Here is a 19,915-nt window from a genome sequence, read left to right on the forward strand (position 1 = left end):
TACATTAATTGGATTGTTTCACATTTTATTTGTAGGTCTATGGAGCTTTAAGAGCAGCAAATCCATTCTCAATACCTTTTCAACCAACATGTGCAAAATGCAATTGTACAACATTTACTTTTGGAGCAATCCAAGATGATGTTGGTTACTATCAAAAATGCAATGAACATACTTAGTACACATATATTAATTCACTCAAATGTATTTTAACAATTAAGAACAAAAAAAGTGTTGAATGCACTCTCCAAAATGATATGCTCAAGCGTTTGTTTCCAGAGCTTAACAATATCAGTTATGCTGATTACATCAAACAAAAAGCAAAGATGATCTTCATTGTTCACGAGCTCCATGTTTAAGGTCTTTACACATTAGATCACAACAATGTGATAATTGATCTTGATGAAGACGATACACTACTCTTGGATTCTCCATCCCAGGTAAACAAATAAAATAGTATTTATTACTTACAATTTGAATTTAACTAAATATCATATTTATTCATCTCTAATGTAACAAAATTACTTTCTTGTGTAGGTAAATCAAGAAATATTGCAAATTACTGAATAATAATTTAAAATTACAATCTTATGATTGTTGCTTCCTACTATTTAAAACACAACTTATATTACTCTATTTACATTGGGTTTTTGGTCCCTATAAAACCATTTTAAAATTACACTAAAACAATATGCTATATCTTCCTCTACTTTCTCTTATATGAAGATATTGTTTATGGATACATTTAATGCTATTTTTTTCCTATTTTATTACAGATTGTTCTACTTTTCACTATCATGCTAGTCACTAAAACAACAAGTACATGCCACTACATGGCACTTGTTTCAATATTTCAAATGTGTCTTTTATTTACTTAAGTTTTAACTACAAACGATTACTTTGATAAAATTTAAGTTTTGTTTAATAAACATGACATTAGAATTCTATATAGAAATTATTATTTTTGCAATCCTTAGAAAATATTAAAATTAAAAAAATTATTATTATTATTTTGAATTTAAGATAATGTTCTACTTATAAATATGGTAAATAATTTAAAAAATTAATTAATTTAAAATTTTATCATTGATAAATTTAAGCAATTTCTAAATGTAAATAAATCAAAATTAATTTAGAAAAAATATACTAAAATTTACCTTTAGAATATCAATACAAATCAAATTTAATTTAGAAAGTTATTAAAAGGAATATAGTTTGAATTCTTTGAATGGCAATTTTTTTATCCTTATATATCAGATAACTTGTTATATTTCTTTTAGATTGCTTTGATAATAATGTTATTTCTATGTTTCAAATGTATCTTTTATTTACTTAAGTTTTAACTACAAATTATCACTATTGATACAATTTAAGTTTTGTTTAATAAACATGACATTAGAATTCAATATAGAAATTATTATTTTTGCAATCCTTAGAATTCACTTTTTGTCTCTAGTATTTTTCATTTTTTCTTTCTATTAATTATAAAGCATAAACATACAATATTATTTTTAAACAAAAATCATGAATTGAGATAGGAGATAATGGCCTTATAGCTAAATGAGAAAAAATGTAAAATATTGTAGCCCATGATCCTAGTTATACATCAAAAGGTCCTTGTGCATTGACAACCACATCCCCACCATGTTCTTATATCTGGATTCACATTAAATGAGCCTTCTCCATCTTTCCAAGTATTGTTTTTCTTAATATGTTGAATGGAATTAGCAATTGCAAGATCAAACTCTTCTTTGGATTGATCTTAGTGTAACCATAAGCCAATTTATTCAAGTTGAGTTCCACCTTTCCATCCCTTATAAGCTTGATGAACTTATGCTCACTAAATTTGAATAAATTTGTCACTTGGAACACAATGTTAGAGTAAATGAGTTTTCGAAGAGACTCGGTAATGTGTCTAGATTTTCCATTGAAAATATTAATTTTATAAACTTCTAGATATTCCAAAGTATTAGGGAAGAAATGGCATACCAGAAAAAATTACATTTTATAATCTTTTTTATAATATAACTAGATATCATATGTTATAGAGAGAAATTGTAAGTAATAAATAATCCAAATAGACCTTGAACTTCTCTAGCGAAGATGAAATTGAAGAATGCATAAAAAAACAACTTATTACATCTATAAAATAAGAAAATTTTAACATTAACATAATGTTTATTAAAGGGTATATTGTGAGGAAGGAAACACTAAAGGAAAAAAAGGATCTTGGGTTCAATATGTTTGCCCCAAGAATAGTTAAAACCTTAGCTCATGTAGGAGGGTCGAACTAAAATTTGTATTTGGAGTTTAAATGATGAATGATATCCAACTTTTGGGTAAGTAAGGAGTAGATATACTTATCCTTTACAATGTGAAAGGGGTTTGAAATCAAGCCACAAAAGGGATAAAAGAAAAATTACTAGAAAAGAAACATTCCCTACAGAGACAAAGAGGCACATAGGCTTTCTTCAACAGAGAAAAGGTTCTCCATTTGGTGATGGATAAAGTATGGGTTGCATCCATCTCCTCCCATCCCCAAAATGTTTCCTTCCTTAATGATATCCATGATAGAAAAGATTCCTTTAGAGGCCCATTTTTTAGTTGACCACACATAAATCAGAGCTAGGGGCTTCCCCATATATGATAAGCTCCACCAAATTTATTTTTCTTCATGCAACTATTATCATTCTCAGAAATTACATATCCCTACACAATGTATCTTTCATAACTCCAAACATTAACAATAGCCTTAAATAAATTGGAAACAACTATTCTAAAGTTATTATTACAATAGAGGGTAATCCAAAAGATGGAATCATGTCCAAGTCTTGGCATGCCAAAGGACGTCACTATAGATATTGTGTCTCACAAAATCCTTCCATGATTAAGTACTTTATATTGAATTAGAAATCCATTTTTATTCTAATGTCACACCCTAAGTCTTCAAGTCTTTTAGCCAAAGAATCCCAATCCCTTTACATATGGAGCATCATTCCCAACTAACTATGTGTCTCCTTTTGGATCCTCTTCCATATGCCTAGAGAAATCCTCTAAACATCTTTTAGATATACCCAATACAATTTTGATTGAGTGGCTAGGTAGAAGAATAGTAAACTGAATGAGGAGAAAAGATTTTATGGCATACTTGCACTCTATTAGTTAGTGAAAAGTAATGTGAGTCCCATTTGTTCAATTTCTTCTCCCACTTGACCTTGATCCAATCCACAATCTTTAAGATTAGGATCAACAATGAATGGTTCCCCTAAATACCTCACAACATGTTTAGCCCCCTAGAGAAATCAAGAATTTTCTTGTCCAATGAGGATGCGTGTCATTCCATCCCTCAGGAATAGATTTATGCAAGGATATTTTCCTCCTAGGTGAAGCACAAAATAACTCAATCTTATATATAATATTTTCCATATTTTGTTCAAATAAGATCAAGAGGATGGTTGTGTCACCAGAAAGTTAAACATTAGATAACTCCTCATTGTTAGGGACAATGACACCTTAGACCTTGGGAGAGAGGGAGACATCTTTCAATAAGTAATGTAGGGAGTCAAATGCAATCATGACCAGTGTAGGAGCAAGGAAGTACCCTTTCTTGATAGATATCATTAAAAGTTATCTAGATCATTATCAAGGTTTTATCTTGTTCCTTAGTAATGGGCTTGATAAGTCCATAGTTAATGTGCAAACCTAGGGAATAATCAAGAAATGATTAAAAATGAAATTTGAGTAGGCTATTTCCAATACAAGAGATGTTTTTTTTTGTAAAACTCTATGAGTAACCCATCCAAGCTTGGGGCCTTATCCAAGATCATTTTTCAAAAAACATTATTTTCCATTAGTAATATCTTGACCCATAAGATCTACATCCTCCATAAATACATTTCTAGGGATGCTCCTTTTTTAATTTATTTTTCACATTCTGTGGTATCTCCTACATCTTTTGAGGATAGAATTTTGTTTTAGTATTGATCAAAAGCCTTCAAAATACCATCTTGAGAATAGATAGAGACCCCCTCTTCACAAATATGATCAATTCTATCCCTACACTATTTTCATTTTAGGGAATAAAGGAAAAATATAAAACGTTTATCCCCCAAGTTTCACAAATTGATCGTGTTTCTATTCCTAGCCCCTTGGTCTTCTAATTCGTGTCTTTCTGAGAAAATGTTTATACTAAATCAAATTGTTTTCATCCTCTACATTAGATGCATCATATTACACCTTCATTTTATCTGAGTGGATTATCCATCAACCAACATACCTTCATCCCTTCTAGCATAAATGGCCATTTTCCTCCCCATGACTTGAAAAATATGCATCTCCGAGACTTGACATACTAGGTCCATCTACCAATTCAACTATCATGCTCAGAAAGCCTGAAATTGAACTAATTGTTTGGTTGTAAAATGGATGCACTTTAGTGGGATGTAGGCATCTACTTGACAAACTAAAGCATTCAAAATGTGTGTATAGGAAAAGGGAGAATCCTCCAAATATGATTCCTTTTTTAATCCAAATTATACTAGCAAGACTCAAATGAAGGAAGGGATTCTAATACTAAATTTGGATTGTTGAAAGGAATATAATATAGCCTAAAATACTCTCTTAGGCCCATCTACAATAACATGTATGCAAAATTGAACTAAATGATTAAGTAATATATCTATATGTCAAGTGTACATGATCAACCCACTTAAGATATATAATTATGCTAATGTTATAAATTGAAATGAAAGATAAAAGAACTAGCTTAAAATACATAGAGAAAGTTGTGTTTTATCTTTAAAAAGTGTGGATCAAGACCTATAACTTAAAACATGATAGTAGATCCTTGAATAGAATGAAAAACATAGAAACTAATTTTCCACTCGAAGAGTAGAGAACATGTTGGCTTGCTGGTAACTACTGTAGAATGATTCCCATGATGTCATCATGTTCTTGGGGCACTATAATAAGGTCACCCAAATTCACTAGAAATATTTTAGAAATTTATTTATAGATCTATAATCACAAGTTAACTATCTTTCTCATGCACACATAAAATAGAGGTTTTTTTTGTTGGGTGGATGAGGGCTTGCCTTGGTAAAGCCCTAGATTAAGGAATCAAGATTTAATTTAAATATAGTTGAAAGAGGAAATACCAACATTTAGTAGAACTCAATAATATCAAATGAAATATATAATTACCTTCATAGATTCCATTGAATTTGATATTTGATTAAGTGTGTAAATTTAATAGTATTGACTCAAAGAAACCAAAAGGAAGTCAAAGAAGACAAAACCTCATGAATAGGAGTATATATGGCATGCCATCGATGAATGATAGAAGAAATTTAAGGATTTGGAATGATAGACCCCCTCCTTCAAATCCAAACTTCACTACCTTTTTGAAGATAAAAGATTCATGCAAAGAGAAGGTGCTTAGATTTTATGAATACTTAAAAGATGCTTTCTTGCTTGCTTGAACTCCTTTGCTTGATTTCTTAAAGTCTTTTGGAAGTCTTTTAAATGCATGGTGTGAAAATGAAGTCCCCATGCCTCCATAAATATTATTTCTTGAGTAGGAAAATAATATATGTCCTTGAGGAAATGTGAAATTAATATAAAAAAACTCGAGGCAATTTGACCCCCAAACTGCACAATTATTGGGGAATATGTCAACCTAGGTCAACCTCTTCTTGATTAGGTAAACTTGGGTTGAAATCATTCCAGAGAAGGGAATACGTAGGTCTCAAAAATATTCAGAGGAAGTGGAGATGAAATTGTGACATACAAAGTCTATCGCAAGATATAACTAGAAAGGTGGCAATGCAACACTAAGATGAACATATCAAAATGTGAGAGATGATATAGAAGTGTGAGATAAATTGAGAAGGAAAAAGAGATACCAAAATAACACTAAGAATGGATAAAATATTTCAAAATGAATTTTATCCATTTTAAGATGGTACATTTAGCCCCTACTTTCTCGAGATTATGAGGCTTGCAAGTCATACTCTTAATAAAGGAACAAAAGAAGAGAGTCAATTTTCATGATAGAACACAACTAATATTAAGGACATAATCCCCCAAACTTACGATTCTAACTCCATTTTTATTCATAATAGCATGTAGACAAAGAAAAAGGAAACAAAGCCAAAAAGATGCAAAATGTTTTATTACTAAGGCCCAAATCAATTAATGTGAAAGATATCTTAACTAAGGAAAGGTCTTAAGCCCACTAAAATCATATTTGGAAGGATATTTCAAAACATATTAGATCATATAGGAAAGTCAAAAGCACAAAAAAGGACTACATCTCTCATGATTCTATCCCACTAACATGAAAGAATAGAGATAGAGAGTGATTATCTTTCCTAGTAAGGTTTTTGTACCTTATGGTGGATTATAGAAAGGAAGGATTGAATAGTATATAAGTTTTTGTTCTTGATAGTCAATTCTAAAACTAAAAACTAAAAATAAAAGTATCAAATGTTCTAGTAGGTTTAGTGCCCAACTGTCTATCATGTTCTCCCATTGATGGCTTATGCATGCATACTTATGTGTATGTGTGTCCACCCATGGATCAATTTCCTAGTATCACCATAGAGTGTATATGCGAATTTTCCAAGGATGGAGAAGTATCACTAATATCCATTGAGGATTTAGTAAAAATAAAAAAGGTAAAATGTGTCTTTCCTCAAAATGGATAAGTATCACTAATGCCAATTGAGGATTTAGAAAAAAGAAAAAGAAAAAGTATATAAAAATGTAAACTATAGTTAAAAGAAGGCTTCTGTATTCCCCCTCCTTGTGATTAATGGATAGCCATAGAAATCATAAGGAAGAGAATCAAGGACAACTACTTATATTAACAATGCATGCCACAAACTTAGTAGGGAGTAGTAAGTCTTATAAGCTAAGGAAATAGATAAATTATGAAAGGATATGTTTCTTATGAGAAGATACCCTTGAAAGAAAGAGATCTTGTGTGCAAGACATCTACCTTCAAAAGGAGTGTCATTGAAAAAGATAATAACTTCAAGAAAAGAGGGGGAAAGAAGATCAAGAATGCACCTATTTAGGGGTAAAATAACAAAGATGGAAGAAAAAAAATGGGGTATAACCCTACTACATTTGGGGTCAAATTGTGATAATAACTGTGTAATTTTTGTGTGAATTTTGTGCTTTTTTTGCAAGTGTCCCCGATGCCATCGTAATACTAACAATTCCATCATTATTGCAACACCCATGTGATTATAAACAAAAAAAAAGAAAAATATTTCTCGTTTTCCCCAAATGTTGCCAAGTATGAATAGAGCTAGGGGGAACATAACTAGGGTGAAGTGTGAATAGAGCAAGGGTGAAGTTCAAATAGAGCTAGGGAAAACAAGCTAGGAGAAATTCATTGATAAAAAATTGGTGCCACAAATTGTGCTGCTCAAATATGAAGTGGATTACTATTTTCTTAGGGATTGATGATGTTTGTGTGCATTTCAAATGGTACTTTCTATAAGTCTTTTTAATATTCAAATTGGTTAGCATAATTGAATTTTGATTTTTCTATATGGAGTGGATGGCTTCTTGTGCTATTATATCTCCATCAAGATGGGCCTTTGTGGGCTTTTGTCAATATTTTTATATTGTGTCATAGTGGTATAGTTTTGCATTCATCTAGGTTTTTAGATTTTTCTCTTTTTGCAATCAAAGTAATGAAGGTGTTATTAAGTTCCTTCAAAAGTCTTCTCTAGTTTCTTACACTTTCTAGTGTTTCTAGCAAGCTTATTTGCTAAGAAATACCACAAATGACCGATGCCTATGAATTTCACATCAAATTATGACATTGACCCTATTACATTAAAGTGATCATGTTAATCATTTACTCGAAATGAAACCAAAGAAGTAACTCATACTAATTTCTATGTCAGATGCATTATATTTAAATGTATCTTGAAATGGGCCTATGATCATTAGCATTTTTCTATGAAAACTTAATATATGTTAGTTGCATAAGAAGAATTTGATGCATTTGGTCTCAAAGGTATGGCTATTACTAAAGTTTTCCTCAACAAATATGAGTTGTGGGCCCTCTATGTACTCAAACTCCTTGACATGCTCATTTGTAGTGGTGTTTTTCCTGCACATGCACACAAATAGTTTTTACTAGAAACAACATTCATCATTGTTTATTCATATACCTCTTGGAATTAACATAACACTCATTCACAACTCCATGCATGTGATTCTACAAAGGCAAAATAAGTGAAGAGTCTTCTTATTAGCCATTATTTTTCCCAGTTCTTCCTTAGACCTTGTTATTTTTTGACTTTTTGAATGATCCTCAATTCCTATCATTCTAGAATTTTGAAAATATTTTGGGATTTCTACTAAAAAACCTCAAGTCTCAGTATTGAATATAAGGTGATATCTAGAAGGAATCTTATATTGTTTGCAAATCTTTTAATTTGGTCTTCCTTTATAGATCCCTTATTTTGATCATTCTCCATATCTCCTTTGGTTATTAAATTACTATCACAAATTCTACCTTACTGAAATTCTAGTTTTACAAACCAACTTTCTTCTATTATTATAATTTGTAATGATTAAAGGAGTTTTACCTTTGGATCAATTTTAATTAATATCTCCACCTCTCTCACCATGTTTGTGTTGGAAATATAAGGTAGGCAAGGTTTTTGAGAGGGGAGGGGTGAATCAGGAACTAATAAACTTTATCTCATTTTGCCAATTAATCCTTCATATAGTATTCTAATCTAATTGCATGCATGAAAGAATGAAAGAAAACAAACATTTATAGAAATTTGACACAAGATATGGTAACCGAAAAGCCTTCCAATTAGAAAGTAAAAATGAGGTGGGGTTGATACCCACAAAATTTAGTACAACAATATAAAGTTAAGTTCTTAAGGTTTATAATTGACCACTTCTAGTGATCTCCCCTATTAGGAGAAATAAGGATTATGAGATCTACCTTGTAAAAGGATTTACAAACGTACAATGAAGTATGCACTTGGTTAAAAGATTTAGCAAAGATTGTTAAGTAGAACATGTTAAAGGATTTGACTGATGCACTTGTCAAGATGAACTAGTGGTTGATCTCTGATCCACAACTCTGATTTGCTAGTTGAGATTCCTTGTGTTACAATGATCACCTAACTGTGATACATAATACTTTGTTGTCCCTTATACTTCTCAAGTAGCCTTATTTTAATTCGCACTTTTGTTCATCATATATTCTCCATATATTTGGACATGATACAATACATGACATATATACCAATCCAATTTACAACTTACTAGAGTTAGCTACAATACCAATTACATCATAATCCACAAAGTCAGCCCAACTAGTGTATCTTGGGTTCTAAAGACAAACTTGGTGAAGTTCTAATACATGACAAATACTGTCAATGCTCAAAAATCTTTGGCACTCAGTTGGACTTGAAGCTCAGCCCATACTAATCACTTCCAAGTAGCTTGAACTCAGTCAACATTATGTGACTTGATAAACTCTGAGTAACTCAGTAGCAACTAGATCACTGGGTTGGCACTATATGACTCGATCAACACTAGATCTACTTTGTTAACCTTGTGAGCTTGGTAGAAACTGTTGGACTTGGTTAACACTACATAACTTGGTTAACGCTACGATCCCCTTCACTTCCACTGACTAGCTCAGTAGCCTCTGATATGCTCAGTTTGCACTAAACTTTGTCTCTAAAGCTTGGTAAACATTGTGTAGCTCGGTAGACATTGCAAACTAACTACTTAGCTCAAAAACAACTAAATTACTTGGTTAACATTGCAAACTAAATGATAAGCTCGATAGCAATTGTAGAACTTGGTAGCAATGTAACCAATTGACTAAGTCTTTAGTCATTAATAGACAAATTGACCACTCTATTAAGAGATTTACCTTGTTAGAGGATTTATCACTTACAATAAAGTAAGGACTCTGTTAGGATATTTACAAAGATCTGTTAAGACCACTCTATTAAGAGATTTACCCTAATTCAATTTGGTTAAAATGGATTGAATACATGACTCTCAGTATGCTCTGTAAGCTGATTTTTAGTCTTCTCCTTGCAATTTGATCCTCTCCTCTAATCTGATAAAACTTTTCTTCCCATTCACTACTTTGATTAGGTAAATTGCTCTGTTAAGAGATAACAAAACACTTCTACTTACTTTTGATCTGATCTTGATCCTTCATTTCACCATTCACATACCACTCCTTGTCTATCATACTGTTTGCATCACATACGATCAAGAATCCTTTCTCATTCACTTCTCTCGATATAGGTTAAAATCTTCTCTATTTAAAGAGTTCCATAAATAGTTTTCTAGATGCTTCCATATTTTTCCTCTTCATTTGAATCATTGATCATAAAACATAGGGATATGTGATCCATGTCATAAACACATAAAACTATTCATAACAACCTCTACAAATATTAAATGTTCCTTCCATGTGGGCTTGAAAATTATTTACCTCAAAATCTATGTCATTTATGACTTTTATGAAAATTTTGCATTGCTTGGCCTTTACTATTTTCTAATACTTGGCATTGTTGTTTATCGGTTTGTATTGTGCTCAAAATTTACTATGTTACTCAACACTTATACGCTTGAGCTACTCAATAGATGTTGAGCTAGTCTTATATAGGAAATACTTGGTGACCATACACTTACTTAGCTCCTATAGAGCTCGGTACATACATACTTATGTACATGACTTAGCCTATGTAGAGTAGCTCTATCATAGTGATGACTGTCTGACTTTACCTTGTAAATGACTAAGTGTTTAACACTAATGGAAAACAATAGTTAGAGCTATCAACAATACCCCCCTTTGACATTAGTGGAGAAACATTGTCATGATTACATCGTTACTAATATAATATGATATGAGCTCCCCCTAAGTCTTATGACTTATACCAACATGAAAAATGAATAAACAATGTATAAATGAATGCTATATTCACATACTCTGCTTAACGAAATTCCCCCTTCAACGAATTCCCCATTCTTTTTGAACATTTATGGCACAACTGCTAGGGTTGAATGGGTTCAAGAAAATCATATTTATCAATGAATGTCTAATGAACTTGGATGATCATGGAAAGTGCATGATCCTATGTGGTTCGTGTTGCCTCCAAAATGTGATTCTACAACAAGAATCATGTAGCTAAGTCAATTAAGCTATCAGCTACTCAAAGATTGTGATCTTCTTTGATACAATCTTGGGATGATTTTATCTCCCTTTGTATGACCTCCAAATGAGGTATCAAAATTGCCTAAATAGAGATCAATTTAGATCTCATGTTGTTGTCAACTGTCTGAAGCTTAGTCAATATGCCTTGAGCCTTCAATAACTTATTGTAGTGATCAATACTGAGTGTTGCTGACTATGAAATAATATTTTTGGATCTTTGCATCTCAACATGAAACTAGTGTATTTGTGCATGAATATCATTTGTGAATCTTGGCACATCTGAAAAAATGTTGTACAAATTTTGTACTTTCTATATGAGTATTATCATAACCTATGCATGCTCTTACAATTGAACTTTCTGCTCGAAAATTGTTGTGGAAACTTTATTCACAACCTTATTCTCAAATTTTCTTGCTAACTAATCCATGATTTTCTCATTGGATTACATATTAATAGCATTTACTTGTTTAACAATATTTACAAGCTGGGTAATAATTGGATCTTCATCATCAAAATTTTGAATATCAAAAGCATCAATAAAAGTGTTTTTAACATCATATAGTACTTGTTTTTGTTTATGCTCTCTTCTTAGTTCTTCTTGCCTTTTCTTTTATGCCAAAATTTCTTGTAATAAAATGATTTGTTCTAGTGTAATGTTTTCCAAATCTAATAGTGGAATCTAAATTATTTCATCTTGACTGACTTCGATATCTAGTCAGATGTATTTTATTATTTTTCTTGTAGTCGGTGAAGGAATGTTTCTACTTGACACTACTTTAGGAGTTGGTGATGGAGTTTCACTACTCAGTCATGTCGATTCTTTGGTGGTCAAGACAAAAATTGTTGCACTCAATTTAGTTCTATACATCTCTTTATTTTCCTCAATGTGAGGTGCTGAAATAATTTGACTATCTACACTTGTGTCCTTTATCTCAATTTCTACCTCTTTACCTATGATCCTTAATTGCTCAGCCTATGGAGTGTCAAGGGTCTCAACATATACTGGTGACATGTTGTCTTGTGGACTTGGCACACCTAAACTTTCTCCACTATTGTGATCATCTTCGATGGTCATAGTCTCAATTCCTTTCTATGTATCTGCTTCCTTGGTAGATAGTCCAAAAATTGCTTTTCCAAAGAAATTCATCTTGTTGTGCTACAGCATCCATGTGTCACCATTGGCTTCTTTTTGGTTCTTTTAGCCTTATTACTCAATGAAATGACAAAAAATAGGGCTTTACCCTTGTATCCTTCTTCTTCTTCCTCTTCCTCATTACCACTATATTTGTCTTCATCCTCTCTAAGACCATGTGTTATCTGCAATGGTTCCTTTCCCTTGCCTAGGGTGCCTAGTTTTTCTTCTAGGTCTTCAATCATTCTTTCCCTTTTCTTCTCCTTAGAGGAAATCTTAATGTTCATAGTTTTTCCCTTAGATTCCTCATATTTTCCAAAGGATTTAACCTCAGTGTCTACTTCTTCTTTCAATAGTGCAACAATGCTTGCACTCACTAAATCACTATCAATATCATAATCAAAACCTTTTAGCCAAGCCTTCCTCGACTTTACTACCTATACAAATGTATTGTCTATATCTATAAGAAAATATATATCATTGTAATACCTTGTAACCAGTTCTTCAAGTATTCTCATTCTCATCTTCATTCTATGCTTGAAATCCCCAAAATAAGTATCCATAACATTCTCAAAATTTGCTCCTAATTGAGTACAATATTCGCCTATCTATTTTGTCACTGATTTTTTTTATTCCAAAAAATATCACCAACAATAGGACAACATTTCTAGATATAAAAGAAAATACATATAATAAGGGATCCAAACTTACACATTAAGTTCTTTACTAGTTGTAGTCTTTGAAGCATGGCAAGATTATATTCATGATCTTTCATCACTATCTTCCATGCTTGACCCACTGCCATACATGACACACTATTCAGTCTACTTGACTGGTAGAATTTGTGAGCTATAACCCTCATAGTAAATTCAATTAGTGGATTAGAAATGTTTGTAATGGACAATCCTCATCCATTCCACTTGACACCTATATTTGCCTCAATTTCCTCTCGATTCAAGCATCATATAGTTTTCTTCTTATCTAGGGTTGGATAGCATGTAACTTTGTGAATCATTTTCTTCATGATCTCCACAGGTCCATTCTATAACCAAAACTTCATATCATGGATTTTGATTAAAACAATTTTAATCCATTCAATCTTGAAATTCCTTGGAAATTCTACGGCACAAGTTAACCCTTTCCTTTCAACAACCTTAAATTCATATATTGTTCAATATTCCTTCATTACATAACTTCTCATATGATTCTCTTTTCTCACAATCTCCCACTTCTCTAATCTTACACCTATAAAATCTCCTCATATCATGGATCATAATCACTTTGGATGATATCAAGGATAGCACACCCATTGAATCTCCTTTCATTGCAATTTCTAGAACAACACAAAACTTTGGTGGAGGACAAGCATCACTCTTCACCAATTGGATCTTACTAACCTCTTGGATTTTTCTAGCGGTAGATGAAGCTTCCATATCTTTGTTATAGTTTAGAGTAAAATCTTTCTCCTTTGAATTACTCAGCACACTTCGAATCTTCACCTGTTCAAGCTTCTCATCCAAATCACTTTTTAAATCTTTTGCTAGTCATTCAAATCACCAAATCACTTTGTGCTCTTGAAATCTATATGAAAGGTGTGAGATAATGTCTTTGAAATTTGATATATACCTCCTTTTGGTCAATTTAGGCTCTTGATTAATGTTGTGTACTCAAGTAGGTGGAAGTCAGTTATCTTGATTGACATTTCTGTCTTTGAACTAGGGTCTTTAATTTTTAGCTTAGTCTCTTCTATATTACTTAGTCTCTACCATTTCACTTGATCTCTACCATTTCACTTGGTCTCTATACCAGGTTACTTATGGAGTGCTTCGTCCATATTGCAATGCTTAGTCAACATAGACAATTTTGACTGATGTTTGGCATCCCTTCTCAAATCTATTCTTATGCATCTTCATATATGCAAATATGAACTTTGGCACATTTCATGTAAGGAACTAATGTATGATATATCAATTAAATATACAATTCCATACATACCTTTCTTGCTTAGTTTGAGATGAGATGATCACCTTCTCCATTGGATTGGGTGACCTCAACCCCAATTAGCTTCATTATTTCCATCCTCTAATTTCTTGTTCCATTTTTAATTCATCTCCTTTCTTTTTTCAATGTCTACTTTACCTTTACTTTTATCTTTTGTTTGATTTTTTGAATGCACTTGAGTCCTACAATTCTTGCTTATATGTCCATACTTGTGACATTTGGAACATGTACTGTTAGGTACATAATTTTGCCTCTGATTTGTCCAATAAGGTTTTGTCTAAGGTCTGCATTCATGTGCTCTATGCCCATACTTTTGAAAATTATAGAAATATCCTTCAAATCTAGGTGTAGTAGATGCATTTCTCATTCTTGACCTACACTCATGTATTTGATGTCCTTGTTTCTTGCAGTAAAAACAATGACCAGTAAATTTAGGTTTAGGATTTTGCATACCATGTTTTCTTTGATAAATGTTTGTAGTATGACCAAGTTTTCCACAATGATAACATGTTGGTTTTCCCTTTAACTTTCCTTTCCCTAGGTCTCCATTCTTGGTTGATTCCCCTTGCTCAGTACACGAATGTCCTTAGCCATCAGCACTGCTAGATGACTTCACAAGTTCTTTAAAGTATTTTATTTATTACTTTGGATTGTTGAGTCTCTCCATAGATTCTTTCTTATTTTTCATTTCATTCTTTATTATGTCCTTCTGTGATTTGAGACTCGCTATCTCCACATCCTTTTGATTCAATTCATGATTTGCAAGCATCAGTTGATGCATCATGTCTAGTTGAGTGTTTGTGAGCTTCTATGCATCTGATATCCTTTCTTCAATTCTAGTAACCATTATTCTTTTGTCTTCCTCAACCATAGCCATGTCTTCTTCAACTTTCTCCTTTTTCTTGGCTATTCCAAATAATCTTATAGATTAGATTTCATGTTCTCTTTTCAACCCTCATATTTCTTCATTCAGAAGTTTTTCTTTTAAAGTAGATTTGCAAATGCTTTTTCATTTGGATTAATTGATTCAAATAGTTCTTTAATCTCAACTTCTTCATAGGAAAACTGTTTTCCTGAATTGCTAATTCCTTTCTTCCTTTTAGGGACTTTTTAAGATATTGCCTTGCTTGCTCAAGTTTCTACAGTATGAGTTGGATTTTGATCACCTGATTGTCAATAACCTTTTCTAGTTTAAAAGCCTCCATCTCCAAATGATTAAGCTTACTTAAGAGAACTAGAAGCTTTGATACCAATTGTTGATTAATGGATGTATAAAAAGGATAACAAGATACTAAGAGGGACGATGGTGAATCTAAATCCTAAGAACTTTTCACTTTTCAAAAATTTATTCACACATCCACGAGTTGTGTATGTGAAACTTGTAAGAGTAAACTTTTGTAACATGCAAATCTAGTCTATCACATGCATGAAAATAAACACATAACACAATATTTGTTACCGAGAAACCCTCCAAGGTGAAAGTAAAAATGGTATGGGATGACACCCACAAATCTTCACTACTATAGTAATAAGTTAACCTGTTAGGGTTACAATGTTTGATCATAGTATATGATCTCCCCTAAGAGGGGCCTGCTCTGTTAAAATTATTTGAGAGTACTAGGTCTCGCCTTGTTAGAGGATTTATCACTTACAATTAAGGACTTTGTTAGGATATTTACAAAGATCTATTAAGACCACTCTATTAAGATATTTAACCTAATTCAAGTTTGTTAAAAATGATTTAGTACTTGATTCTTGGTATGCTCTGTAAGCTAATTTTGAGTTTTCTCGTTGCAATCTGATCCTCTCCTCTAATTTGATATGACTTTTTTCCCCCTTCACTACTCTAATAAGGTCACTTGTTTTGTTAAGAGATAACAATACACTTCTACTGACTTTTGATATGATCTTGATCTTTCACTTCACCATTCCCATATCACTCCTTGTCTATCATACTATGCACATCACATATGTTCTAGACTCCTTTCTTATTCACTTCTCTTGATCTAGGTTAAAATATTCTCTATTTAAAGAGTTTTCTAGATGCTTCCATTATTTTCCTCTTCATCTAAATCATTGATCACAAAACATAGGGATCTGTGATCCACATCATAAATGTGTAAAACTCTTTGTAACAACCTCTACTATAAATATTGAATGTTTCTTCCATATCGGCTTGAAAATGATTTAGCTCAAAATCTATACCATTTCTAAGTTTTATGAAAACTCTACACTGCTCGGCCTTTACTATTTTCTGATACTCAACATTGTTGTTTCTCAGTATGTATTGTACTCGACAAGTACTATGCAACTTGGCACTTATATACTTGAGCTGTCTGGTAGGTGTTGTGCTCAAGTTGTATAGGAAATACTTAGTGACCATACACTTAACTCATATAGAGCTCAATACACACATACTTATGTACATGAATTGATGTGTATAGAGTAGCTCAGTCACAGTGATGACCATCTGACTTTGCCTAGTAAATGACTAAGTGTTTAATAATAATAGATAATCATAGTTAGAGATATCAACAATATCTTGTACTATTATGTACAAGTCTTTAAAACTACACCTAGATCTCTCATTCTACATCCATACCTTGATAGTTTCTAAAGGAACCTTCCAATCTTAATCTCAATTTTACCAAATTGAAGCTTCAAAGGACTTTAAATCTCCACTAATCCATTTTGAAATGAAAGGCTTCCATTGTGGAATTGCACAAACAAAAAATGAGCTAAGTTAGAAAAATTGTGAATTTCGCAACTACCCAATAAAAAAAATGATCTCATGGTAATAATAAATGAAAATATTTTCTACAACTTCAAAGCAAGAATGTTATTATTAGACATTAAAAAAAAATGGTATATGATGTTATGTGGGTATAATTATTTCTTGTATGTGCAACTATTATCGTAGTTATTGAGCTAACCCTACTGCCAAATAAACTTATTTGTTTACATACTTTAGAGTCCTAGATTTTGGCAAGATGGATACCCCTTAGCCCTTAGATCTTAGTTGAACAAGTTCTAAACTTCCAACTAAAAAAATAGATTCTCACAATTATTAATAATATCATATACCTTGATACCATTATATTAAATTTCTAATTTTGATGCTTTAAGTCTCCTCCAATGTGTCATTTGAAGAATAAGAAAATTATAATAGAAGATGTATGGACTTGAATGCATAGAAATCATACACATTAATAGAATACATACAATGAGGTAAAAAGGGAAAATTCAGAGCATGGAGGAAATTGAAACTCTCTCATTATGGAACACAAACTAACAAAACCCTAAAACCTCATTTTTCCATGTAATGATGAATTATTAGAACTAATCTTTGAAATGTTGATCTACTAAATAACTGAACTTCTTTCTCAAAATCATCTCATTCACTAGTAAAAGAACATATTGTAGAATTAGTAAATTGGGAAGAGTTTGAGCTGTACTTCAATCATACAACCATGAAAAACATCAAGTGAGTAGAGATGCATGTTTTATCATGCTCACCTTGCCTTCCTAGTGACGCTCTCTTCTTCACAAGAATGACATGTAATGAGCTCCACCCCATTGTCTCCATATCCATAGAAGGGACTTTCCTAATAGATGCATGTAAAGCTCTTTTAAACCTATAAAATCAATTGTTCTAATTAGAAATTATTTATATCTTAGCAATAATTAACAAAGTTCTAAAAACTGATAAGCTTATTACCAAAAGCATAGAGAATTATTCTTTGCTTGCATAAGTATACCTTAATGTGGAAAGAGGAAGACGAGACCATAGGGACAAAGGCAAGAAATTGTGACAAAAGTGAAACAAAAAATACTCAGCCCATGGCAGATTGGAATCAATGTAATAATCAAGCCTTGCTAGTTGGTTTGTTGGAGGATGGTTGACGTCTTTAAGTTTTGGGACTATTTTTGATTAATAAGTTTTGGGATTGTTACCAAAGAGTAAATCTATGTAGTTTCTTTACTAAGTGGTTATATTTTGTCTACTACAAATTATGTTGTTTGTAATAATTATTTGCTGGTAGGCATGTGTGCAAGTTTTGAAAGAATGGATTTGACACATGTGATGTATCACAACATGACATATTTCTCAGGAAATGGGCGACACACAAGCTAGACACCTACCTTGATTTTCTACTTATTCTTCGAGGGGAAAAGGAAAAAAAAATACCATAAAAAATGAACAAAATCAATGAAAAGAAAGAAATTTAAAAGTAAAATTCTGCTTTAAATGAAAACATTGTATAGACTATAGAATACATGACATTGGACAATTTTATGAAGATTAATTTCAATTGGTACAATGAAAATATTAACCTGTGCCTCTTGATATACATGAATAATAATAATAATTTTAAAAAAAATAAAAAAATAAATCAATTTTTATATAATTATTCAATTTATAAATCTATCTTTTCAATAGACCTTTTTTAATGCCTACATAGGCAATTCCAAGGTTATATTTTAGTTTTATTAGAAAGAATGTCTCCTATACCCTTACCTATATTAGCTGGCAAATCTACATAAAATTTGGGGGTTTGTTTTGATTTGTAAATTATATTTTCGGTACTGTCGGGTAATTTTATATAATTTTCACATATTTGTTTGTATTTTTGCCTGCCATCGCATCAGCCGAACAAAGCCACCCGTCCTCCCATTTCTACTAAAGACAAAAACATAGGTCCGTCGAAACGAGGAAAGTAAAATATAAGCTTAACTTTGGAATATCAGTCTGCTGTACTATTGCTCAGGTCATAAGTTCGAATCCCCTTAAAGGAAGACCGTACTTTTACAGTGTTCTAATGGCTGATCAAATGTTCTTGTTTTAACACGCGCTTCCTAGAGATTTTTACTGTCTAGCCTTACGGCATGTCGAACCTCAAGAAGCAGAACAGTTCTTTAAAGAATTTGATCAAAAGGATTCTGGAAATCTATGTCAATCTGAAGAGCTTGGATGTTCCCTACACGGCGTTGAAAAGTGATTCCGAGAATCAAATGGAAAGAAAGGAAAGTAACAGCCTTTCGGGAAATGCTAGGGTTCCTCATGGATATTTCGCGGTCTATGTCGGCAAAGAAAAGCAAAGATTTGTGATTCCGACGGCTTTTTTACCGCATCCTTTATTTCTGATGCTGCTGAAGAAAACAGAGGAAGAATATGGCTTCCATCAGAGAGAGGGTTTGGCGGTTCCCTGCGATGTGGAGACCTTTGAAAATGCTATGTTTGCTATTCACACTAGTAATTCATATATGTAGAAACGAAAATGTAGAAAAGAAATATTTACCGAAATTACATCCATATCTTTGGAATTCAGTAATCATTCTCCTTTCTTCTTTCTTTGATGTCAATTTTATGTTTTTCGATTGCGCTTTGTAAATACTAATCATTTTCACGCAAATTTTGTATCAAATTCCGGGAAATTGTAGCGTACAGTGGAATCTTTGTTATTATTTCTTGATGAAATCCATTTGGTGTTACTGTTGATGCTATGTATGTCATATAGATCAGTAACTCAGCCTCTGGAAAATTTGATCTGGAGATC

General features: G+C 32.1%; 1 protein-coding gene across 1 annotated transcript; it reads left to right on the plus strand.

The window, feature by feature from the left end:
* Positions 1-19,244: 19,244 nt before the first annotated feature.
* Positions 19,245-19,628, plus strand: LOC149530689 (auxin-responsive protein SAUR19-like). Its single transcript, XM_089808227.1, has one exon. It carries the CDS (start codon positions 19,245-19,247, stop codon positions 19,626-19,628), a length of 384 nt encoding a protein of 127 aa, XP_089664353.1.
* The last annotated feature ends 287 nt before the right edge of the window (positions 19,629-19,915 follow it).

This window comes from Cupressus sempervirens, chromosome 11 (genome assembly GCF_028749045.1).
Source record: "Cupressus sempervirens isolate cs-2001-9-10 chromosome 11, ASM2874904v1, whole genome shotgun sequence".
Lineage (NCBI taxonomy): Eukaryota > Viridiplantae > Streptophyta > Pinopsida > Cupressales > Cupressaceae > Cupressus > Cupressus sempervirens.